This window comes from Equus przewalskii, chromosome 5 (assembly GCF_037783145.1).
Source record: "Equus przewalskii isolate Varuska chromosome 5, EquPr2, whole genome shotgun sequence".
Taxonomy (NCBI): domain Eukaryota; kingdom Metazoa; phylum Chordata; class Mammalia; order Perissodactyla; family Equidae; genus Equus; species Equus przewalskii.
In genome coordinates, this window is record NC_091835.1 from 69,276,403 (window position 1) to 69,300,962 (window position 24,560).

The window sequence follows — 24,560 nt, forward strand, 5'->3', positions numbered from 1 at the left end:
CATAGAAGACATGTAATGTTTGGTTAATAGATGTGGTTAAATATAATAAGCTCTAAAATGTGTTTTCCAGTGTTAAGAACTCAGCTGTCTTATGTGCATAGGTACAATATGTATTTTGTTAATTGAATTTTTATTTGTTCTTAGATGTCATTAAGAGGATCTGCGCCAGTGACAATTGTACCTCTTCCTGGAGAGCAAGTACAGGTTCAGGGGGTCATCCAGACAGCTCAGTCTTCTGTAATTCACCCACCACACGTGCAAACGGTACAGAAATTCAAAGACTTAGTGGTTGAGAGAGGGGACTTTTATACCCTGAGTCTTTGGACACATGGAAGTTGCTGTACTTAGAATATTATAAACCAAGATAATAAAGTTGTCTTAGAAATTAGACTATAGAAAAAAATGAGGCAAATAGAAAAGTTTTAGAATTTCTAGTTTCATGTATGTATATACTACCCAGTGAAAATACAAGACAATTTTGGGGCAAGTTTTAGAATTTGAAGAATGAATGGCTTTCTTAAGAGAAAGCACTTTTTTATCCCAGATACCTTCATGAAAAAAGAGAATTCTGAAGCAAGGGTGATGTGAGCATATGGAGGTCAAATAAAAGAGAGTTCTCTCATAGTAGAGGAAAGTCTCATTTATATCTCTCTAGCTTCATATTGACACCTGACAACAGTAGGAAGGAAAGAGCCATCCTGGGTTCTTTTTCTTTCTACTCTTTCTCCCCATTTTGTCGTCTGGCTCCTGGGAGTCTCAGAACGCCTCTGGTTATCTCTCATTTTTCAAATCAGCTATCCTGGAGAAAAGCTGTATACCTCGTTTTTTCCTCCTGAATCTACAGTACCTGGCAGTGTTGTCAGCACTAGAGCTGCATCCTTATGTGGTTTTCTATATGAAAGGTGGCTGCTGCATGGATTTTCGAGTTTTTCTGTGAAGATTTTACTCTTAGTTGCTAGTGCTGTCATTAAAGAGAAATACTTGATCTTAGTTACCAGTAATCTCTTAGTTTTAGAAATTATTTTCTTCTTGAGTTCAATTTAGGGAGAAACACTGAAAATAGTGAAAGATTTAGATTAGAAATGGTATATCCATGATACTTGAGGAAACATAAAAGTCGCTTATTTTTCTTATTACTTTAAGTTATTATTCATTACTGTTATTATTTCTTTATTAGTATATGTGTGGCCAGTTCTTTATTTTCTATCAAAAGATATACATTTAATACAAGATATAAATAAGTAGTTGTACCCTAGAACTTGTGTTTGAAAGAGATTATAGAAAGTAAAACAAACTCTTCTGGAAATTTAAGATCTAAATCTAAACAAATTAGGTAAAGGCTTTCTGTAGAGATTAAGGAATGTAGAGAATTGATTATGTCCTTTCTGGAAACCTGTTTGGATTATTTTATTTTTTAAAATGAGGATGAAGTCAGGTGTGAAATGCAACTTTGGGCAAATGTTGGGAAATTTAATACATTTTAAAAATTGAAAATAACTTGTTTTCTCAATTGTAAGATATTATTATAACTTAAAACTTGCATATGGTTATTGTGTTGATGTAGTTTTAAAGAGTTTATTAATAATAGTTAACATTTAATGTGTGCTCGCCATGTGTCATGCACTAAATGCTTTACATGTGTTAACTCATTAAGTGTGAAGTGAGACAAAGCTAATTATTTCAGATTTTTAAATTGCATATGTTCATACTTGCCCTTCCCGGTGACCTCTATCTTGGTCTGTTCCTAGTCCTTGTTTTGCTTTTCCCATTAGCAGCATTTGACATCGCTGATCATTCTTTTCTCCTCAATATACTGTTTTTGCTAGTTTTCCAAAGACACCTCTTTGTTATTCCTCCTGCCTCACTGGTAGCTTGTTCTTGGTCTCATTTGCTGGTTCTTCCCAACCTCTTAATGTTTGAGTGTTCCTGGGTTTTGTCCTTGATCATCTCTATATTTATCCCCTTATTGAGCTCATCCAGTCTTTTGGCTTCAAGGGCTATCTAAAGAGCTCTGACTCCCAAATTTCTATGTCTAGCCCAGACCTCTTCCCTGACTCACAGGCTTCTATATTCAGCAGTTTCCTCAATGTCATTATCTAATAATTAGATGTTAGGTGGTGATCTAATAGCATTTCAAAGTTAGCATGTCTAAAATCCAAATCAGATAGCATTAATGATAAAAAAAAAAGCGAAAACAAAAACTTAGAGTAATGTGCATCAGTATAGAAATAGGGTAGAGATCAGAGACTGGTCTTTACAACTCTAGTGAAGTAGTCGTGCTCTGTTTTGGGGATAGACTTTCTTCTTAGGTCTCAGCCTGCTGTATTGTATGTTCCTTTAATTAGTTTTGGATCCTGAAATAAACTTTCTCCTTTTTCCTTTTGTTCCTTTCTTTTAGACCTTAGATTTATTAACTAACAAATTTGGGTGGCAGGAGACAGATCATTTTTTCTGAAATCAAAAATTAAATTGGATTCTTTTTCTACCTGCATTGTTCCTCATAGTAAAACCAGTTCTGTTTTTCAGGTATCATCTTTATCAGAAAGTGAGGAGTCGCAGGACTCATCTGACAGTATAGGCTCCTCACAGAAAGCCCACGGGATTCTAGCACGGCGCCCATCTTACAGGTGAGTACTCTTGTGTCAAACTCTGGATGTGTTACCAAATGAGTTTGAATGCTGCTGTGCACAGCAAACTATATAAAGAGGGAGCATGTGTTTGTATACAAAGGGAATTGTTAACAGAGAGAGATTTGAGCCAGATTATGTGTAGGGCCCAAGTTGCTATGCTGAAGAGAAATTTAGACTTATCTTCTGGCAAAGTATTACATTTCCCTATTTACTTCTAGATAGTTAACTCGAATAGCAATATGAAAGAAGGACCATAATTTTTAGAAATTGAATTACTTTGTGTTCCCTTTCTTAGCTTCTTAACTCTGGGCCTTTGTCTGTCCCTTTGCTAAAACCCATTCTTCTACGTTCTGCATAATTCCTGCACATACTTTAGGCCTCACTTCCTCCTGGAAGCCTTCTCTGATTACCTTTTCTCCAGCTTGCCAAGACCAGGTTAGGTCTTTCTTCCATAGCAGCCTTTTACTGACCCCTGTTACAGTACTTATGTCATCCTGTTGGAATTCTAGTTTACTTAAGGGTATGGTCCACGTATTATTTTTTGTAATCCCAGGGACTAGCAGAGCGACCATACAAAAGTAGCTGCTCAATAATTGTTCAGTGGAGAGCTGGAAGTAGTACAACTAATTGACAAAAAGCTGTTGAAATAATATGAGTGATTTCATGTGGGTAGTGGGATATCTTTGGTATGGGTAGAGTTGAGAGACTTCTGTGGTAGAATTGACCAAACCTGGTGACTAGATGGTAAGATGAAATGGTATCTTTGAAACATACAAACAAATGTAGTAAGATTTTAAGATGTTAGGAGAGAACTATGGGTAGGGTATAGTCATTCCTGCCTGTATATAAGTAGGAATAAGTAGGAAAGAATTCTTAAAAGATGTGATTTGGGGGGCCGGCCCTGTGACCGAGTGGTTAAGTTCACGCGCTTTGCTTTGGTGGCCCAGGGTTTCACCAGTTCAGATCCTGGACGCGGACATGGCACCGCTCATCAAACCATGCTGAGGTGGCATCCCACATGCCACAACTAGAAGGACCCACAACTAAGAATATACAACTATGTACCAGGGGGCTTGGGGGAGAAAAAGGAAAAATAAAGTCTTTAAGAAAAAAAAATGTGATTTGGATTACCACCAACCTGATAAATTTTGTGAAACAAGGGCAGGAAAGGGTTTTGTAGGGAAGGAAAAGAGCTGCTTATGCTGAGGGAACTGTGTAATCAAAGGTGGACTGTATGATAGGAAGGAGGTTGGCCTGTTCTGGGAACTGGGAACTTAAAGTGCAGGGAGGAAGAGGAGGTTTAGCCAGAAAAGGTAAAGAGGAGGCAGATCACTTAGAACCTTGTCACCATGTTAAGCAATTTGGACTCTATTGAATAAATAATTAATGAACAGACAGAATTTTGTCTGTGAATTTTTTGGGGTAAAAATAAACCCTACTAAAAAGATAATCTGAAACTGCTAAAAGCTGAAAGAAGTAGTCCATTGTTAGCAAGCATCAGCAGATACAATAAACAGAATTAAACCCCTAAAGAACTTCAGATAATAAAATTATCAGGGAATATAAGTATAATTTGAATTATTAAAGATATAAAGAAGGAATCAAAACCCTAACACTAGGATAAGAGATTAGGGGGGATTTAAAAAATAACTGAGTAAAACTACTGGAAATGAAAAGTATAATTGCTAAAGTCTATTGAGGAATTTTAAATAAATTTTAAGCAGACTAGATATAACTTAAGAGAGAATTAGGGAACTGGAAGATAACAGCTCTGAGTAAATTAACCTAGAATGGATCACAGAAAGATCAAGAGAAGTTAAGAGACATGGAAGGTAGAGTGAGAAGGTCCAACATACAACATACATCTAATAATACTTCCAAAAGGAGAGAATGTGGAAGAGCACTTCCAGCTGCTTTTCTCTCTAGGAGAGAAAAGGTAATGACAGAAATTTCTAAGACATGAATTTCTCAGCTTTAGAAAACAGAGTCCTCAAAAAGATAAATTAATATAAACCTATATCTACATGTTTCTTATGAACTAAAATTGGAGAACATCAAAGATAAAAATAAGATCTTAAAAGTTTCCAAGGAGAAAAGACAAATTACCTAGAAAGAAGTGATCATTACACTGACAACAGATTTTTGAATGATAACGTTAGAAGACAATGAACTAAAATCTTTAAGTGCCAACAGAAAGTAACTGTTGGCCTGGAATTCTATACCCACGCAAACAGTCACTCAAAAACAATGGTGAAATAAAAATCATTTCAAACTGATTTAAGAAATTACTAGAATGTATTCTTCAGGAAGAAGAAAATGAAACTAAATGGAAAGAATGTGAATGTAAGAAAGAATGGTGAACTAAGATATTCATATAAGTTACCATTGACTTTTTTAGAACAATGATAATGATGAATTTGGCTAGTTTAGAAACAAAATGGAAAGAAATGTTCCAGGCAGAAACATGTAAGACAAGAATGGCCTATTGCAGTCTTGTATTGATTACCTTTAGACTTGCCTTAGACTGTTGGGGGCAATCACCAAAAGAATACAAATAGAAGGTTTAATTTCCAAATGGTTGGACTCTCCCAGCGCAAAAGAGTTAGTTCGTGGATAAAATACTTGTTAATGTGTTGTGCATTTATAGGAAATAATAGAAATCTCTTATCACTCCCCTGAAAACATAAAAACCATATAATACAGATACCTGAGCTGAAACCAGAATGATAAGCAGAAGCAAGCATGAAAACCTCTGAACCTGAGATTTCTGTACTAAGCTGGGATTACTGCAGGAGGCTAGAACATCTGAAAGGAAGCTTCCCCAAGTAAGCTTTCTGGACTACTAGAGATTAGGATCAACCAAATGTAAATTCATAGTCAGAAATCATCAAAAGTACAAGGAAATAAACAACCATAAGTGAGAATCAGCAGAAACAATATATAATCGACTCAATAAATTCAGAAAAAGTATTTGATAAAATTCAGCACCCATTCATAAATTTTTAGCAAATAAGGAATAAAAATGGGCTTCCCTAGCATACCTAGACTTTGAGAACTGAACTATATATAGGACAGACTGTGGCTCAAGTGCCTGTAGTTTGTACATTGAAAACTACAAAACCTTGTTGAAAGAAATTTTAAAAGATATAAATAAATGAAAAGACATCCCACATTAATCAACCAGAAGACTACATATGAAGACAAATAACCCAATTAAACAATGTGGAAAGGATTTGAATAAACAATTCTCCAAAGAAGATATACAAAGGATCAGTAAGTATATGAAAAATATTCACCATCATTTATCATTAGGTAAATGCAAATCAAAACCTTGATACCACTTCAGACCCACTAGGATGCCTAAAATCAAAGAAGACATAGTTGGTAAGGATGTTGAGAAATTAGAACCCTCACACATTGCTAATGAGAATGTAAAATGGGACAGTCGCTGTGGAAACAGTCTGGCAGTTCTTCAAAATGCTGAACATATTTACCTTAAGAGCCCCTACTTCCATACCCAAGAGAAATAGAAATATAATAAAAACTGAAGTGACTATATTAATATCATACAAAATAGACTTCAGGTCAAATAAAATTTACCAGAGATAAGGGGGTCAGTTCACCAAGAAGCTATAACAATCCTAAATGTGTATGTACCTAATAACAGAGCTTCAAAATACATGTCTCAAAAAGTAAGAGAACTGAAAAGCAAAATCAACAAATCTACAGTTACAATTGAAGATTTCAGTACACCTGCCTCAGTATACAACAGAACTTGTAGTCAGAAAATCAGCAAGATTACAAAAGAACTGAACAATACCATCAACCAGCGAGATCTAGTTGACATTTTTAGAACGCTTCACCCATGTGCACAAAGAACAACCACTAAGAAAGACACCTCCTGGGTCATAACAAACCTTAACAAATTTAGAATTGAAATCATGCAAAGTATGTTCTCTGATCACATTTGAATTGGACTAATAAAACCAGTAAACTAATAAAAAGCAATAAGTAATAAAACCAACAATTAGACTAATAAAAACCAATGACAGAAGGACAACAGGAAAATCTTCAAACATGTGGAAATTAAACATCACACTTAGAAATAATCCATAGACCAAACTGGAAATCTTAATAGAAATTAGAAAATATATATTTTTTAAAGGATTTTTTTTTTTTTTAAGATTGGCACCTGAGCTAACAACAGTTGCTAATCTTTTTTTTTTTCTTCTCCCCAAAGACCCCCAGTATATAGTTGTCTATTCTAGTTGTGAGTGTCTCTGGTTGTGCTAGAAAAAAATTTTTTTTTTGAGGAAAATTAGCCCTGAGCTAACCCTGCCCATCTTCCTCTACTTTTTATATGTGGGATGCCTGCCACACCGTGGCTTGCCAAGAGGTGCCATGACCGCACCTGGGATCCAAACCAGCGAACCCCGGGCCGCCGAAGCGGAAAGTGCGCACTTAACTGCTGTGCCACTGGACCAGCCCCTAGAAAATATTTTTAACTGAATGAAAATGAAAATACAAAATAACAAAATTTCTGGGATGTAATTAAGTCGGTGGGAAATAATTAAAGGAAAATTTATAGCATTAAATGTTTATATTATAAAAGAAGAAAAGTCTCAATAATCTAAGCTTCCACTTTAAGAAACTATGGGGGGAAAAGTAAAATAAGCTCAAAGCAAGCAGGAGAAAGGAAATAATAGAGATGAAGAGCAGAAGTCAATGAACTTAAAAAGAGAAAACTAATAGAGATAATCAGTATAACTGAAAGCTGGTTCTTTGAAAAAATCAATAAAATTGATAATCCTATAATAAGTTGGGGGGAGAAAAAATTAATATAAAAAGAGGTTGAACTTGAGGTTGAAGAGGTCATAGGGGACAAGTTATAGCCTTGTAGGCCATGCCATTTATTCCGAGATAGGGAGCCACTGCAGACGAGTGATTTATCTGACATTTTAAAAAGGTGACTGGTGCTCTGTGGAGAGTAGACTGTAGCAAGGGAAGGGTAGCTACAGGAGGACCTGTAGAGGCGACTGAGGCTGTACGGTCAAGAGTTGCTGGTAGCACGGACTCGGGTGCAGCAGTGGAGGGAATGAGCGTGAGTAAGATTCTGGATCTATTTTTAAGATAAAGACAGATTTGCTTATGAATTGGATACAGGTTATGAGAAAGAGAGATTGATTCCAAAATTTTTGGAGAATGGAGTTGATATTTACTGAAATAGGGAAGACTGCCAGGAGTAGAAGGATATCTGACATTAGATTTTGGATCTGTTAAGTTTGAGGTGCCTATTAAATGGAAGTATTCAATACACAATTGGATTTAGGAGTCAGGAGAGAGGTTGGGGAAATATCATTTGAAGGATCATCAGTATACCATGGGACAGATGAGATCACCAGAAAAAATATAGATAGAGAAGTCCCAAAAACGGCTCCCTAAGGCTCTCTCCAAGGTTGAGTCAGGAGGATGAGGAAGAACACAAATCAATGGTAAATATTATCTCTAAATGCTCTGTAGTAAAAAATAAAGTAATACATATGGGAATGATATGCAACACTTTTAGATAATGGTACTCTTTGAGGAGGGAGAAGAGAAAGGAAAAGGATTGGGTGGTGACATTTTGGTATATCTGTAACTTAATTCCTATTAAAAATAAGATGTCTGACGAACTCTGTATAATTCCACTCATAGGTGGAAGTTAAACATGTAGACAAAGAGAACTGATTGGTGGTTACCAGGGGAAAGGGGAGGTCGGGGGAGGGCACAAAGGGTGAAGTGGTGCACCTACAATACGACTGACAATAATGTACAACTGAAATTTCACAAGGTTGTAAACTATCGTAATCTTAATTAAAAAAAAAGATCTCTGAAGCAAATATGGCAAAATATTAGCATCTGTTGATTCCTGGTATATGGTTTATAGATATTTTATTTTCTGTGTTTTTCTTTATGCTCAGAATGTTTCATAACTAAAAATTGAAAAAGAAATGGGCACAGCATTCCATAGTCTCATGCTTGGCTGGCTGCATTAAGACCGTGTAGGCAGCTTGTTAAGAGGATTCTGGAGCTCTCTCCTCACCGGCTCACCTATCTGGATTCGATAAACCTCTCCAGATGATTCTAGTACATAAGCAGGTTTAGGAACCACTGTGACTCTTCTACAAATGCCTAACACAGAGTCCTATGGGACTGCCACCTCCTTTATTCTCTAGGTGGAACTTAGGTTAATACAGTCTGCAAGTGTAAGAACTAAACTAAAACTATTTACTGAACTAAAATTATTTGGCCTCGAATACAGAAGACCTGTAGCAATTGTCAAATATTGCAAAGTAGGGCATGGATACAGAATCAGGGTTAAGCTTAAATTTCTCTAGCTTCACTGGGTGGAACCAGCTTTGCGTCTGAATAAGGAAGGGCTCTACCTGTTCAGTAATTGAATGGTTTGCTTTTTGGAGATTGGAGATGCCTTATTCCTAGAAGTAGGGGCTGTTAGGAGTGTTAGAGAGGGAATTCCTGCATTGGCTAGAAGATTGATACAGATAACACAAAAGATCCCTTTTCATGCTAAAGGGTTTTTTTCCTTTGTGATTCTTGTGTTGTTGTTTTCACATAAGTATTTCAGTGTTTCTGATTTTTCTACAATGAACATGGAATTCTTGAGTAAGCATTTCTTTTTTTCTTTTTTCTCCCCCCTAGAAACAAAAAATGCTTATTTCTTCCTTCACTCCCACTGTGTTTTGGAAGACCCTTCTTCTCAGCAAGCAATCTTTTTCCATCCTCTTATTCCCGTCATGAGCCCCATTTACCAAGTCTGAGGGATGCCTGTGGGATATATTTACTTCGTGTTAAAATAAGCAGTTTTATTTATCACTGATACTCTCTGCATTTTGTAGTAGTATTTCTAATCTCATTGTTTCTTCCTGAGAACTATGAGTTTCTCTTCCACTCTAAGGTTGTAGGTTGAAAAATTAAATTTGATCTTTCTAAATGAAGGTCACTAACACTATTTAGAAAATGAATAGTACCTTGTTAATTAATGAAATACCTCACAACGGAGCCCTCTCTCTTGTAGGGGGAAGAGACATTTCATATCTCTCCAAGGGCCTTGTACGTTGAAAGCTACTCTGTATGAGTATTTGTTCAGTTTTTCTTTTCAGGTAGCCATAAACTAAAATATATTTGCCTACAGTACTTCATTATAATAGGATTTGCTAAACAAAATGATTCCTTGACACAACAATTGAGGTGTCTAGTAGCTTATTGTACTTTTAACCTGAGATTGAAAAAGGTTTAGCAATTTCTTTTTGTAAAGCTGTTCTCATTACCAACATTAATAGAGTTCTGTTTTTCACAGAAAAATTTTAAAAGACCTATCTTCTGAAGACACACGGGGCAGAAAAGGAGACGGAGAAAACCCTGGAGTTTCGGCTGTCACTTCTATGTCTGTTCCAACTCCCATCTATCAGACTAGCACCGGACAGTACAGTACGTATAGGAATAAATTTCCACATTATAGACATACAAAAACTAACTTCGTGTAAAGAAGTGGTGCGTAGAAGGACTGTCGTACTTTAATAGTGGTGATTACTAAAGGATAACATTTTGAGCCAGAAGTAATGTAAAATACTTTTTTAGCATTATCTCATTTACTCCTTACAACAACTTTGTGAGTTAGGCAGTTACCTATTTATGAGGGAACTGAGGCTTAGAGAGTTAGATAATGTCCCTAAAGTCACACAGCTTGTAAGTGATACAGAGCTTATCAATGATTACACTTAATTTCAGCTATAAGTCTATGAGTTTTGACAAATACATGGAGTTGTCTAACCACCACCACAATCAAGATGTAATCCCATCACCCCAAGAATCACTTGGTGCTGTCCATTTGTAGAGAATCTCTCCTGCCGCTCCTAATCCCTGTTCTTGAAGTCTGACTGGCTCTTGCCACAAAATCCATGTCCCGTCTGACTGCCTCTCGCCATCTCCAGTCATCGCAACACCTTGGTCTACACTCTCATCTGAATTATTGCAGAAGGGTCCAACTGGTCGTCTTGCTTCCGTTCTTGCTCTCATAGGTTTCCATACTGCCACCAAGGCAATTTATTTAAATGTCAATTAGATCACACCACTCTTGCTCAAAATCCTCCAGTGACTTTTCCATCACACGCAAGGCATTACATTCAGGATCTGGCCTTGCCTACCACTCTGATCTCATCTCATCTGCCCCTTGATGGCATTCTGGCCACACAGACTTTCTTGCTGTTCTTCAAACATGTGAAGCTTGTTTCCAGATCGTTGGAGTTATCCCCATCGCCTGACATGTTCTTCTCCCGGGGCTTGCATCCTCACTTCTGCTATGCTATGCTTGTGTCACCTCCTCAAAGAGACTACTCCTTTTAAAATATGTTGCTTCTCCCTTTAGTTTTCTTTCATTTCTTATATTTTTATAGCATTTATTTATAATTACCAAAAGAATCCATATTAGCTTAATTATAGATTATACGTAATGTAGACTGGCTTATTTATGATCTCTTCTCAAGGAATGTAAGTTCTTTGATGGAAACAGCTTTGTCTTGTTCACAGCTGTATCCTTGGCACACAGGGCCTGTCACATAATAGGCTTTCAGTAAAATTTGTTGTGAATGAATGACTTAAAGAATATATATAAAATACCTCTGTGAGGACACATAAGAAACCAGTAACAGTGGTTGCAAGGAAGGAAATTTGGGAGCAGAGATCAGAGGCAGTTGGGAGGTTTACTTTCATTTTAAACAATACAATTTTTTTTTTTACCATATGCAAAAAAATTAATTTCTAAAAAAAATTTTAAGGCAGCATATTTGCAAGTTAAAAATTATTTATGATATATTAATCTATATTATTATTCTAAAACCCTTAAAAATTAGAATTATGAAAACTACATAGAAACTTAGGCTAATATTTCATGTTATAATTGAAGTAAGTGCAACGCAAGGTAGTATTTAGGGCAGCATGATCCAATAGAACTTCCCTGATGACGGACATGTTCTACGTCTGCATGGTCCAGTACGGTAGCCACTAAGCTGTGTGTGACTTGTTGAGCACTTGAAATGTGTCTGGTGAGACTGAGGAACTTAATTTTTTATTTTGTTTAATTTTAGTTAAATAACCATTTGTGGCTAATGGTTACCATATCAGACAGTGCAACTTTAGAGTAAATTCAACCAGGTAAATACACATGTTAAGTAAGAACAGGAAGATATGTTGCAACAATGAAAATGGTTCTGTATTATCACATATACTTAATATCAAAAGATGTGTATTTATACATATGTGTGTTTAGATACACATTTTGATATATATTAATATATCAGTCTATATGAGCATATGAAAGGATTAGGAAGAATGGAGTGGGAAGTGGCCAGTGGAATAAATAGGGATAGATAATGGAACTTTTTACTTCTATAAATATATATGTGTATTGCAGGAAAGGAGATCGAAAGCGATTGCTAATATAAGTTTAAAACAAATCTCTGCATCTAAAAAATTTTAATGTCTTCTAAAGTCATATAAATTAAAGTACGTGGAATATTTGTTGTGTTATAGTTGGGGAGGGATAATTAGAAACTCCTGAAAAAGCTATTTTCAATTAAAACACACACACAAAGTATATTTTGGCTTCCTGGTAGCCAAAGCATAACAGGAAAAACAAATGTTGCATAATTATAATCTGAAAAGAAAGTACAGAGATGAGACATTAGATTCTAAAGGGGATTTATTATGTGGGAATTGCATAACGCTAAAATGTTTTCTATTTGATCATGCCTTATGGGTGTTTCATTTAAGGTTTGAGGGGAAAGCATTAACATAAGTATAATTCAGTAAAAAATGCATGTGAGGAGCTTAGTAATGTGATCTATATAGTGGCTTTCTGATGACTTAACTTTATTGGTGATAATAGATTACATTTTTAAAATATGACTTAAGTAAATAACATTTAATATGTTTAACAGTGGTTACCACTAGAGAGGAGCTAAGAAACAGTATGAAGATTTATTTTTTCATTATGTAACCTTTCATCCTATTTGAATTTTTTCCCATAGGCACACTTGTCTATTCAAAAATGTTCTTAAGTTACAATCTTTTTAATGCTTCGTTTGAACAAAAATTACAAACTATGTTAATGTTTCCTTCTACTTATTTTTCCTTTAAAAGTTAGCCATTGGTCCCCTCTTCTAACGCCCCCAGAACTTCTGTGACAGCATTATCAATTAGCATGGAGTGCTCCATAGAGCCCAAAATGTGTTTTGACCAATCAGTTGTATTGGACAATTTGAGTCTAAATTTAAGATTAGTGCATCTGAACTATAAAATTTTATTAAGAAATGCTGTTTTATTTCTTTTACATATACTTTACCCAAGGTAGTCAATAGTTATCAAGTGGAACTACTTTCAAACCTGTTTTAATAAGTAGTGTTTGTTTTTTTCACCAATCCTTTGCAATTAGTGTATTGTATAGCCTTACAATAGCTATGTTCTCTCTTTGGTTAAAGTTGCCATTGCCCCAAATGGAGCCTTACAGCTGGCCAGTCCAGGCACAGATGGAGTACAGGGACTTCAGACATTAACCATGACAAATTCAGGCAGTACTCAGCAAGGTACAACAATTCTCCAGTATGCACAGACCTCTGATGGACAGCAAATACTTGTGCCCAGCAACCAGGTGGTTGTACAAAGTAAGTATGCGTAAGTGTCTATGGAAAGCATCTCAAAGTTCTTTCAAAGACACTTATGAATTAATTCATTCTTCTGACCACACAGCTGCATCAGGTGATATGCAGACATATCAGATCCGTACCACACCTTCAGCTACTTCACTGCCACAAACTGTGGTGATGACATCTCCTGTGACTCTTACATCTCAGACAACTAAGACAGATGACCCCCAATTGAAAAGAGAAATAAGGTTGATGAAAAACAGGTAGGTAGTAAAATTATACTGCCAGAATGGATAATGTTTTTGCAAATCTTGAAACATAATCAGATGTTAACTGGAATTGTATATTAGAAATGAGGGGAGAGGTTTATATCAACTTTATTTTACTGAGTGTTAGATTATGTCTAGTTCATTTCCAGTGGGTCAGTGAGTCCCATTGCTCAATCTCTTCAGTTAATATATAACCTAAAGTGCTTCCATTTTTATTGTGTGCTTTGAATAGCACTGTTAACCAAAGCTTTTCAAACAAGATACTTTGTTCTTGTTGGGTTGACAAAGTCAAATAAAAATAATTTGCTGCTTGCCGTTGACTATAGCAAAAAGAGCAAAGAATTAATGGAATTCTGCATAATACCTACTATACTTACTGACACACAAATGCTCTTAAAAATAAATTTTGATTATGAAAACACAGCAGTAATTTAACCCCCAGAAACATTTACTTTCATGTTAAATGTATTTTAAACATTGCTATATGCACTATTCTTACATCAGGCATGAAAAACCACTGGTTCTTTGAGAAAAAGAATATAACGCTTTTGCCTCTGCAAAGTGTTCAGGGGGAAAAAAAGAGAAAAGACACCAGTAAACTAATAGGAACAAAAAAGGATAAATAGCCACAGATACAACAAATTTTTAAAAATTACATTAGGATTCTATTTTCTGCTCCTCACCAATGTTAGAAAATTAGAATAAAAGGATAATCTTCTACAGCAATAAAAATTACCATAAAAGGACCAGATGGATGCATTTAATTACTTCAAGATAAAATGTTTCTTTACTAAAAATTAAGAGCGAGCATCAATGTAAATGAACTTGATAACAAGGCAGGGATTGTGTTGTTTTAGAGGTTCCAACAAACACAGTAAGATAAGGAAATGAAATAAGTTACGTAAATATTAGAAAAGAAGAATTGTCTTTCTTCGCTGATGATATGTTTGTGTACTTAGGAAACCCAAAAGTCTTCTAAAAAATTACTTGAATGAGACTTCTCTTTCTGAGAATATGACCTCAGCTACATAATATTTTTGAAAGCTTGATGAAATATAAAAACCTCCTTTTAAATGATTGGATGAGCCCGCAGGGAGGTAAGAGAATCTCTTGAGTTTATGGAGGAACCAGAAGCACAAGATCAGGAGGTTAATAAGCACTGAAGCAGCCCCTAGATCTCCCAGAGATAAATTCAGATCTTTGTGCTTGGTATGGCTTTGGTATGCAGAGGGGACTAGGGACAGAGCCTGGGGCCTATGCAGGCTGGGGAACTAGATCAGAGATGATTCTTCATGAGGTCAAAACCCAAAAAGTGCTACACCCATAAACTGAGAATTGTAGTTTAAAAATGGGTCTGGGTCCATAGCGCCCCCAATTGCTTAAAAGAAAGCAATCTCAACACAGGCTTTAATGAATTCTTGTACATTGAGTTCTAACAAATACAAATTGAAAAAATCACAGGCTACCCAAGGAATTAGGGCTGCATAATATGTGCCAAGCATTTACGTAATTTTCACAATACTATTTCTTTTTTTTTTTTGAGATGAGGAAACTGAGGCCTAGAGAGGTTAAGGTACTTGCCCAAGGTTGCATTGTATAGCAAGTGGTAGAGGTAGGGTTTAAACTCACAGGTCCAGATTTCAGAGTCCGAAGTCTTAGATAATACTACACTGCCTTTCAGGAACAAGAGTCAGCAAGCAGAAAGGGCAGACAAATGACCGAGTTTTGTAAAGTCTTCAGTTATCTAATGGAGAAAGGGAAAGAAGTACGCCTGCTATATTTAAAGAAAAAAAGGATGTCACTGAAAATCATCAAAGATCAAGAGACTATAAAAATGATAAAAACAAGGGGCTGGCCCCGTGGCCGAGTGGTTAAGTTCGCGCGCTCCGCTGCAGGCGGCCCAGTGTTTCGTCAGTTCGAATCCTGGGTGCAGACATGGCACTGCTCATCAAACCACGCTGAGGCAGTGTCCCACATGCCACAACTAGAAGGACCCACAACTAAGAATATGCAACTATGTACCTGGGGGCTTTGGGGAGAAAAAGGAAAAAAAATAAAATCTTTAAAAAAAAAAATGATAAAAACATGGGCTGGCCCAGTGGCAAAGTGGTTAAATTCGTGCACTCCTCTTCAGCTGTCTGGGGTTCGCAGGTTCTGATCCCAGGCACAGACCTACACACCACTCATCAAGCCATGCTGTGGTGGTGTCCCATATACAAAAAATAGAGGAAGACTGGCACAGATGTTAGCTCAGCGACAGTCTTCCTAAAGCAAAAAGAGGAAGATTGGCGACATGTTAGTTCAGGGCCAATCTTCCTCACCAAAAAAAAAATTGGGAAAAGAAAAATTGTTATTATTAGCAAAGATATATTCATCTGCTTAGAATATCTACATTTACAAACTGTTTATTTGAAAGCTTGAAAAAGAACCAGTTCTCTTCAACATTGTGCTAGAAATTCTTGCCAATTTAGTAAAAAAGTAAAAAAAGGGAAAAAAATTAAAAGGATTTAAATGAAAGAAGTAAAACTCTTACTGTTTTTTATAGATTGCCTAAGAAAGAAAAAGCAAATGAACTTAAAAAATATTAGAGAAGTAATGAGTTTATAAGGTTGCTAGATATAAAATCAGTTTTCAAAAATCAATTGTATTTCTTTATATCAGCAATAAAGAGTTTAGTAATTATTTTTAAAATACCATTTGTATTATCAACAAGTATACTACCTGTGAATAAATCTAACAAAAGGTGTCCAGGAAATTTATGGAAAAATGTTAAAATGTTTTTGAAAGACATTAAGGAAGATCCACATAAATGGAGAAATATACTATGTCCATAGATATGGAAACTCAGTATTATAAAGATGACTATTTTTCCTCCAATTGATCCATAGATACAATGCAGTTCCAATCAAAACCCAAACAGGTTGTTTGAAGAACTGACAAGTTGATACTAAAATTTATAGAAGAGTAAAGGGCCAAGAACAGCCAAAATATTCCAGACAAGAATAAGGTGAGGAGATATCAAGTTTTATTTAAAGCTGTGATAATTAAAATAGTGTGATACTGGCATTGAGATAAACAAAATGACCAGTGAAATAGATTAGAGAGCTCAGAAACGGGTCCATGACCACGTGAACCTGATATGACAGGGCAGGTGATTAGGGGAAGGAGGGCTCTTCGTACATGGTGCTGGGATAAATAGTTATATGTGAAAAAAATACTGGATTTCTTCCTCACACCGTACACAAAAATCATTCCAGACATCATTTAAAAGCATTAATGTGAAAGATGAAATTTGATAACTTTTAGGTGAAAATATATAATCTTAAATGGTTTCAGGTATAGGAAAAGATTCCTTAAAACAACTCACACACAAACATTAACAAAAGATTAATGAATCTTCATTAAAAATAACTTCTGTTCATCAAAAGATAACATAAAACAAGTGAAAATATAAGCTTCAAACCTATAAAAAATATTTGCAACATATCTAACCAAAAAAAACTTGTTTGAAGACATATAAGTATCTTCTAAATTAATAGGGAAAGTTCAACCCAACAGAAAAAAAATTGGCAAAGTATATGAATAGGCGTTTCTCAGAAAACACAGGTGGCTAATAATCATATGAAACATTGTTCACCCTTATCAGTAATCAAAGAAATGAAAATTAATACCACATACTTGGATACCATTTGTCCCCACCCAAGTGACAAAAATCTTAATGTATAACCAGGAGTTGGCAAGGATTTGGAACAGTGGAATTCAGCTGTTTTACTCTGTGTTTGTGACTGAGAGAGACTTTTGCAGGAATTATGTATAAGAATGTTAATAGGAGCAAAAATCAGGAAACAACCTAAATATCCATCAGTAACAGAATGGGTACATAAATTGTGGCTATATTTATACAATGTAATAGTGTTCCTTTGTAATGATTGAGTGAATGGTCACATTAACATGAATAAATATTAGAAAAATAAAGTTGAGTGAAAAAAGCAAGCTGCAGCAGAATACATACAGTGTGATATTTTATAATAAATCTAAAAAAATAAGCAAACCAAATGATAAATAATTTAGGGGCATATACATATGTACTAAAGCTATAAAAATAAGCAAAAGATTGAAACTAGTGATTGCTTTTGGGCAAGAGGCTAGGGGGATTATGGAATCAAGGAATAGAACAGAGGGCCCTTCAGCAGTATGGATATATTCTCTCTTATTAAATTGGGTATTAGGTTTACATATGTTCATTTTATTAATATGCTTCATAACTTAAGTCTGTACTACATACGATCTGTTGTGTGTATACGACTTCATAATAAAATGGTTTAAAACTACAGTAATTTATAAGGAAATTTAGTAAAGTGTTTTTCTACTATGAATTACCATCTTGAAAATAATAATGGGAAGTAATATTACATTCATCTTAGTGACAAAAACCATAAAATACTTAGTAAACTTAACAGGAAAGGCATAGGATCCACATTTAAAAAAATCTAACTAAGAGGTAATACAATATCTGAACAAATAGAAAACTTACGGTGTTCTTGGATGAAGACAGTTAATATAAAATGTTAACTCTTCCAAAATTCACATATATATTTAATGTGATTCAAATTAGAATCTCTATAGATCTTTATGGAATTGGACAAAATAAACAAAGTTTACATGGAAGAAATAAGTATCCAAGAATGGTCAAAAACAAAAAGAAGTTACTTATCTTGTTAGGCATTGCAGCATACTCTAAAGCCATTGTAATCAAAACGTGGTATCAGCAGAGGGACAGACAATAACATTAACAAACAGGATAGAAAGCCCAGAAATAGCTTCTTGTGCGAGTTGAGTACACTTGTAGAGGATGACTATTCAATAAACAACACTGACACAGTCAACTCCACATCTGGAAGAAAATTAAATTGGACTCCTGTTTTATACCATACATAAAAGTAATTCCAGCTGGATTAAAAACTTAATTGTGAAAAATTAAGCGATAAAATCTTTAAAATAAAATTTAGAGAGAAATACATAGTGCATGGCATTTTAATCTCAGCCAAGAAAAAGATGCTAAAAAAGACCATTATGGCATAAGATATAAAAATATCAGAAGTCAAATGGGAGATTAGAAAATAATGTAGAAACAGATAAAGGATTAATATGTATAATGCACATAGAGTTCTTAGGTTGTTTGTCTTTCTAATAATTTCTAGTTGTAAAATGGGCAGAAGGTATGAATGGACGAAGGGTGTGAATAGGCAGTTTACATAAGAGCAGATCCAAAAGACCAGTAAACTTTTAAAAAGATGCTCAATCTCACTAGTAGTTAGGGAAATGAAAATTAATTAACAATGAAACGTCCACATGGCAAAGATCTGTGTACCGCCATAGAAACATTAAAATGGTGTGTGTAAAAAAGCAAGTTGCAGATATCTACAGTACATATTATAAAAAAATACTCAATACTTTTTACTTCTATATGTATATAAAATTTGTATGTGACTTCATAGAAATAGTCTAAGAAGACATGTACAAAACTGAGTATCAAGCACTGTTTGTAATTAAAACTCGATAAATATAAATTAAAGAATCTGTCAAAAGTTAACCAGAGCGGGGCTGGCCCGGTGGCTCAGCGGTTAAGATCGCACGTTCTGCTTCTCAGCGACCCGGGGTTCGCCGGTTCAGATCCTGGGTATGGACGTGGCACCACTTGTCAAGCCATGCTGTGGTAGGCATCCCACATATAAAAGTAGAGGAAGATGGGCACGGATGTTAGCTCAGGGGCAGGCTTCCTCAGACAAAAAAGTTACCAGAGGACCCATAAATTTCACTCCATGGTATTTAGCCAAAAGAAGTGGGATATATGTTGACAAAGAGACTGGCACAAGAACATGCATAGCAGCTAAAACTAGAAACAGCCCAAGAGTATGGATCAACAAATTGTGGTGATAGTCATACAATGGAATATGCCCAAGAATATAAAGGAGCAAACCACTGCACAGCAACTTGGATGAGCCTCAAAAATATACTGAGTGAAAGACGAGACACAAAAGTACGTCCTATATGACTCTGTTATATGATGTTCTAGAATAGGAAAAACTTCATCTGTGGTGATAAAAATAAGAACAGTAGCTGCCTGGGGACAAGACTGATCAGGAAGGGGCATGAGGGAGCTTTCTGGGGCAATACAGATGTTCTATGTCTTGATAGGCATGTGGGTTACAGGTATGTGTATCTGCCAAAACTGAATTCTACACTTAAGATCTGTGTATTTCACTGTATATAGATGATACCTTAATTTTTTAAATGAGGAAAAAAGATCAGGGAAAATTGCTGAAGTATATTTACCATTTAAAGAATGTAAACTTCTTTCTAACACTGGTTTTTAATACTTGTATTTAGAGAAGCTGCTCGAGAATGTCGCAGAAAGAAGAAAGAATACGTGAAATGCCTGGAAAATCGAGTTGCAGTCCTGGAAAATCAAAATAAAACTCTAATAGAAGAGTTAAAAACTTTGAAGGATCTTTATTCCCATAAAAGTGTTTGATTCTTAAGACAAAATATTTTTGTGGACTTGCCTAAAAATTAGATGGATTTCTTTTCTTTTTAGTGGAGTTTTATAAATTAAAAGGTCAACAACGAAGCTTTTTATTTAGCTTTTGCAACTCAAAGATATCTTATGCAAGAGATCTGGTGACAGAGGATGAAGCGGAGAATGACCTCAAGGAAGTTACTGGCGCAACTGGAAGCTCTGTAAAAATTAAACGTACTCAAGAAGCAGGAAGTGAACTTTCACTAATTGGAATTTTCTAATTAACAGTAGTTGTCAATAACCCAAAAATGGCAGATAAGATGAAATTTGGTAAATTGAATTTTTAAAAATAAATCAATTTACCCTGTAGGTTTGCATTTCTTACTGTTTCCTAAAATTTACCTTTTCAATTTTGTGTGTGTGTGTGTGTGTATTTTATTTCTGCCAATAAATTCTAAATTACAAATATAAAAGAAAAGCTAATACATAACTCAATATATAAATTATGTGTTCTGATTATCTATTCTTGTTTTATTGTCAAGTCTTTTTAAATGGGTTTTTAAAAGTTTGTTTATTGGACTCGAGAGGGTTTTTGAGGCCTTGTCCTCAAGGCGTCTAAGGTACATGAATGGAGTGCGGTGATTTCATAACATTTTTCATCAGAATGGAAAGAGAACTGTTTAAAAGTTTGATACTTTTAAATAGTTTGTTTTTTGGTTACTCTGGGAATGGTGATTTTCTACAGATATAAATTGGTTTTTGATTCTGTAATTCTGTATGCAGTTGAATATTAATTACTTACTCTGTTGTGCTTTAATAGAATGGAATGTTTACAGGCCCTTGAGATGATATTAGAGTATTTTTCAAAAACCTTCTGAAAAGACACATACCAAAGTTTTCCAAGAGGATTTTATAACTGATTTAATGTAAGGTTTATCAGATTCTAAAATAGTACAGTTAAGGCAATTTTCTGTTAGAGACTATTTTGTAATGTAGTGAATGGTACATTTATAAGAAAAGTGACTGCCAATATATTTTTATAGTTAATCTTTATAAATTCTAAAGTTGAGTTTTTAATGATTATTTTAAATGTTTATATAGTTTTAGTAAAAAAAATATTTTGCATCTCTCAAAGTATCATTTTTATATTATGGGAAGTAAAGTTTCCAGATTGGCTAATATTTGAATTGTAAGTTTTGTATGCAGTTTATCCAAAGTTCAGAAATGCTGTCAGTACACCAGTGTTTAACCTCTGTATTCCAATTTGTATACACTTTGTACTGCAAAACTGTTGTGTGCTTCTTATACAATATGTATCATATTGTCTATGAAATTAAAGAACATTTGATAAAATTAAGTTTGCTGAATGTAAAATATATTGCTTGAGATATGAATGACAAGCTTCCTGATAGCCATTCTGTTAATTATACTAACTATAATGCATTTCTAGTTTTAAAATGAGGATAAATTTACATTCTAGTCTACACTACCTATTTTAAGAGGGGGTATGTTTATATTTTTTTATTCAGTCAGAAGCAATTATAATAAACTAAAGATAGCTAAATTTTTTTCTTCTGCAAGTATTGAGGATGTAGTTACAGAGACTGTTATGTAGAAATCTTAACCCAATTCATAAATTTGTGATTAATCCTAATGAAAAATTTCATTAACAGGGTCTTTCAAAATATGACTCCATTCACTTGGCAGCAGTTGATGAAAAGAAAAAAATGTCTGGTCACCAATGGGATTGCTTATATTACTTACTACCTTGTGTAAAGGCAGAGTCTCAAACTAGTGGCCCATTAGTCGTGAAGACTATGAAGAGGTATGGGGTCACTGGGTTATATCAAGAGTGTTTTAAAAGATAATATATTGGGCAGATGTTATGCTTGACTGCAACAGAGATAGTCTGGCTCTTAGTGCCTTAACAAACAGCGGGACATCCACAAATATTTGTAAACTCTCCGCTGCCTTCAGACTTTGGGTGTAGGGCCTTGCTCACTAGATCAAGTTACCTAGTCTAGCTGTATGTCACAGGCATGGGCAAATCACCAATGATTCCATAAATGTATACCAAATTATCTTCCTAGATGTTTTCCTGATTTGAATCCAGTGTGTGGGGCTTATGAAATTTTAAAGACGATTATAGTCCAAATCTGAAATTAGACTTCAAAAGTGCAACAGACCAATGAAATTATTTCCTTATCTTAATTTACTATTTTACTTAAATTTATTAACTTATATTGATGGAAATACATTATTGCCCATGAATACATCTTAAACATATAAAATAAGATAACCTTTTAATTTTATTGAATAGAACATGAAAAATGGGCATGTGTTAGAGCTTTGGAAATCTTACTATATTTGTTTATTCATTCAGCAATTAAATCAAAGTTACTGATTAAACCTGTAGTTTTCTCTAGTTAAAATTTGTAGACATAGGAAGGATATAAAAATATATATTACAGCTTGGAATTATGTTGTTGTCGTAATGGCAGTTCAAATTCCCAGAAAAGATGCTGTAAATGAGATAAAGTCAGTAAAATTTGACTTAGGGCTTGATAGCTAATTTAAAGGAAAAGTTACGGGTTATAGTGAAAGAAAATGTCAAAGTATATCAAAATCTAATTGCAGTAATCATAACATTATTTACTCTTATACAAAGTAGGTGTTTATTAATAAATACTGCTTGTTTTTATTATAAAACAGTGAAGGAACACATCAGGGCTGAGGAATTCTGAAGCTGCTCTGGGGAGAGTTTGGCAGGAATCTTGGAGGGAGAGTCATTTGGAGGAGATTGATGTCATTTAACTGCTTTTTTTAAAGAGACATTGATAAATCGAACCCCCCCTTTTGTCAGTGTAAATTTCTTTGCGGCAAACAGTAGGCCTTAGAGATCAGGCCTTTGCCATTTCATGGTTGAGATCCTTTCCCTCAAAATTGACAGGATTTATGTAGTAGTTTGCTGTCTTCAATAAATGTATACAACAGTTTTTAACTGGTATGTTATATAAATATGTATCAATTTAAATTGCTGTAAATCCAGGATTACCCACATACATGATATACACAGTCATACCATTTCCTCAATATCTACTATTTATCGAGTGCTTACTATGCACCAGAAATTGTATTACAGTAATGGCATTCATTCATTCAGCAAGTGTTTCTTGAAGGCCTTTTTTGTATGTCAAGCATTATTAGGAAAAGAGTGATGAACAAAGCAGTGTTATAGCTCTTGTGGAACTTAAATATTAATGTCATCCTGTGACATTGGTACTTGCCTAAGGTTATATGAGCATTAATAACTAGGGATCTCGGATTTAAACCTAATCTCCAACCATTCAATCTAAAATAGTAGTCTTTCTCCAACCCCTGCCCTGGCAACACACCCCTTTATTGAACTCTAGGGGGAGACTCTCTTTTGTTCTCTTCCGCATCCCCACAGTCTAGGGCAGTGCTCACCTGGGTCTCAGGAGGGGTCCAAAATGTTTGTTAAAGGAATGAGGGTCTGGGGTTCAAACTCACAAAGGCACACAGAGGTTTGATATTTTGCCCAAGGTCACACAGTAAATAAAACTGCATCTGATCAACTCCAAAGCTTGTGGTCTTAACTACCAGAATGTGCCTTCTTACCTGTGTTGTTGAAGAGTCTGAAAAGCTGCTTTGCACTGTTTTTCAAGTTCTGTTTAAATGTGTCCACTAGATGGCAACCTGTATTTTAAAATCACAGAAGTTTTACAAACTTGAAAAATGTATAGTAAACTACACAAGTGAACATATCAAATCCTTGTGCACCCACCATCCAGAATTAACAAATGTTAACGTTTTATCTTTACTTCAGATCATTTTCTAAAGAAGAAAAATGCACAGATGAACTCCCCACCTTTCTGTCCCTAATCCAGTGTCCCTCCCTAAAGGAAACCGCTAACATGAATTTCGTGTGGATCCAGTCCATGTTTTTATTTTTGCTACATGAATCCATAAATGACATGTCCAGTTGTATCTTTTTTAGAAGTTCATAAATGGTACCTTAATAACCAGTCTAAATTCAAGCAGACCAAAGAAAACTTAGTGTGGATTTTAGCTATAGTAATTTAATACTTTGTTTTGGGAAAAATCTAAGCATCAAAGCATTGTTTTCAACAGACATCTTTTTTTTCTGAGGAAGACTGGCCCTGAGCTAACATCTGTGCCCATCTTCCTCTACTTTATACGTGGGATGTCTACCACAGCATGGTGTTTGCCAAGCAGTGCCATGTCCACACCTGGGATCCGAACCGGCGAACCCCAGGCCGCTGAGAAGCAGAACGTGCGGACTTAACTGCTGTGCCACTGGGCCAGCCCCCACCTCTTAGAATTTAATATCACATCTGGAAAAAATGCTTGCCAAAAAATTTTTTTAATTCAGAAAACACCGTGTGAATAAAATTTAGGC

The 24,560-nt window shown here is 35.0% G+C and overlaps 2 protein-coding genes across 26 annotated transcripts in view; one reads left to right on the plus strand and one right to left on the minus strand.

The window, feature by feature from the left end:
* Positions 1 to 21,476, plus strand: part of ATF1 (activating transcription factor 1) — a 47,177-nt gene extending 25,701 nt beyond the window's left edge. For 11 of the 25 annotated variants that reach the window (XM_070621310.1, XM_070621315.1, XM_070621311.1 and 8 more), the window contains 6 exons: positions 145 to 264; positions 2,527 to 2,627; positions 9,988 to 10,118; positions 13,166 to 13,348; positions 13,434 to 13,593; positions 19,990 to 21,476. In XM_070621310.1, the coding sequence (XP_070477411.1) occupies positions 145 to 264; positions 2,527 to 2,627; positions 9,988 to 10,118; positions 13,166 to 13,348; positions 13,434 to 13,593; positions 19,990 to 20,134 (840 nt within the window). In that variant the 3' untranslated portion in view covers positions 20,135 to 21,476. Of the gene's footprint in view, positions 1 to 144; positions 265 to 2,526; positions 2,628 to 9,987; positions 10,119 to 13,165; positions 13,349 to 13,433; positions 13,594 to 16,487; positions 16,607 to 19,989 lie in introns of all 25 variants that reach the window. The other 14 variants (XM_070621326.1, XM_070621321.1, XM_070621327.1 and 11 more) reach the window with 2 other exon arrangements.
* LOC103545897 (endogenous retrovirus group K member 9 Pol protein) overlaps positions 16,608 to 24,560 on the minus strand; it is a 99,639-nt gene continuing 91,686 nt past the window's right edge. Inside the window, exons 4-5 of the mRNA XM_070621330.1 lie at positions 23,759 to 23,836; positions 16,608 to 18,493 (exon numbers count right to left, since the gene is read on the minus strand). Of these exons, the coding sequence (XP_070477431.1) occupies positions 18,456 to 18,493; positions 23,759 to 23,836 (116 nt within the window). The 3' untranslated portion in view covers positions 16,608 to 18,455. The remainder of the gene's footprint in view (positions 18,494 to 23,758; positions 23,837 to 24,560) is intronic.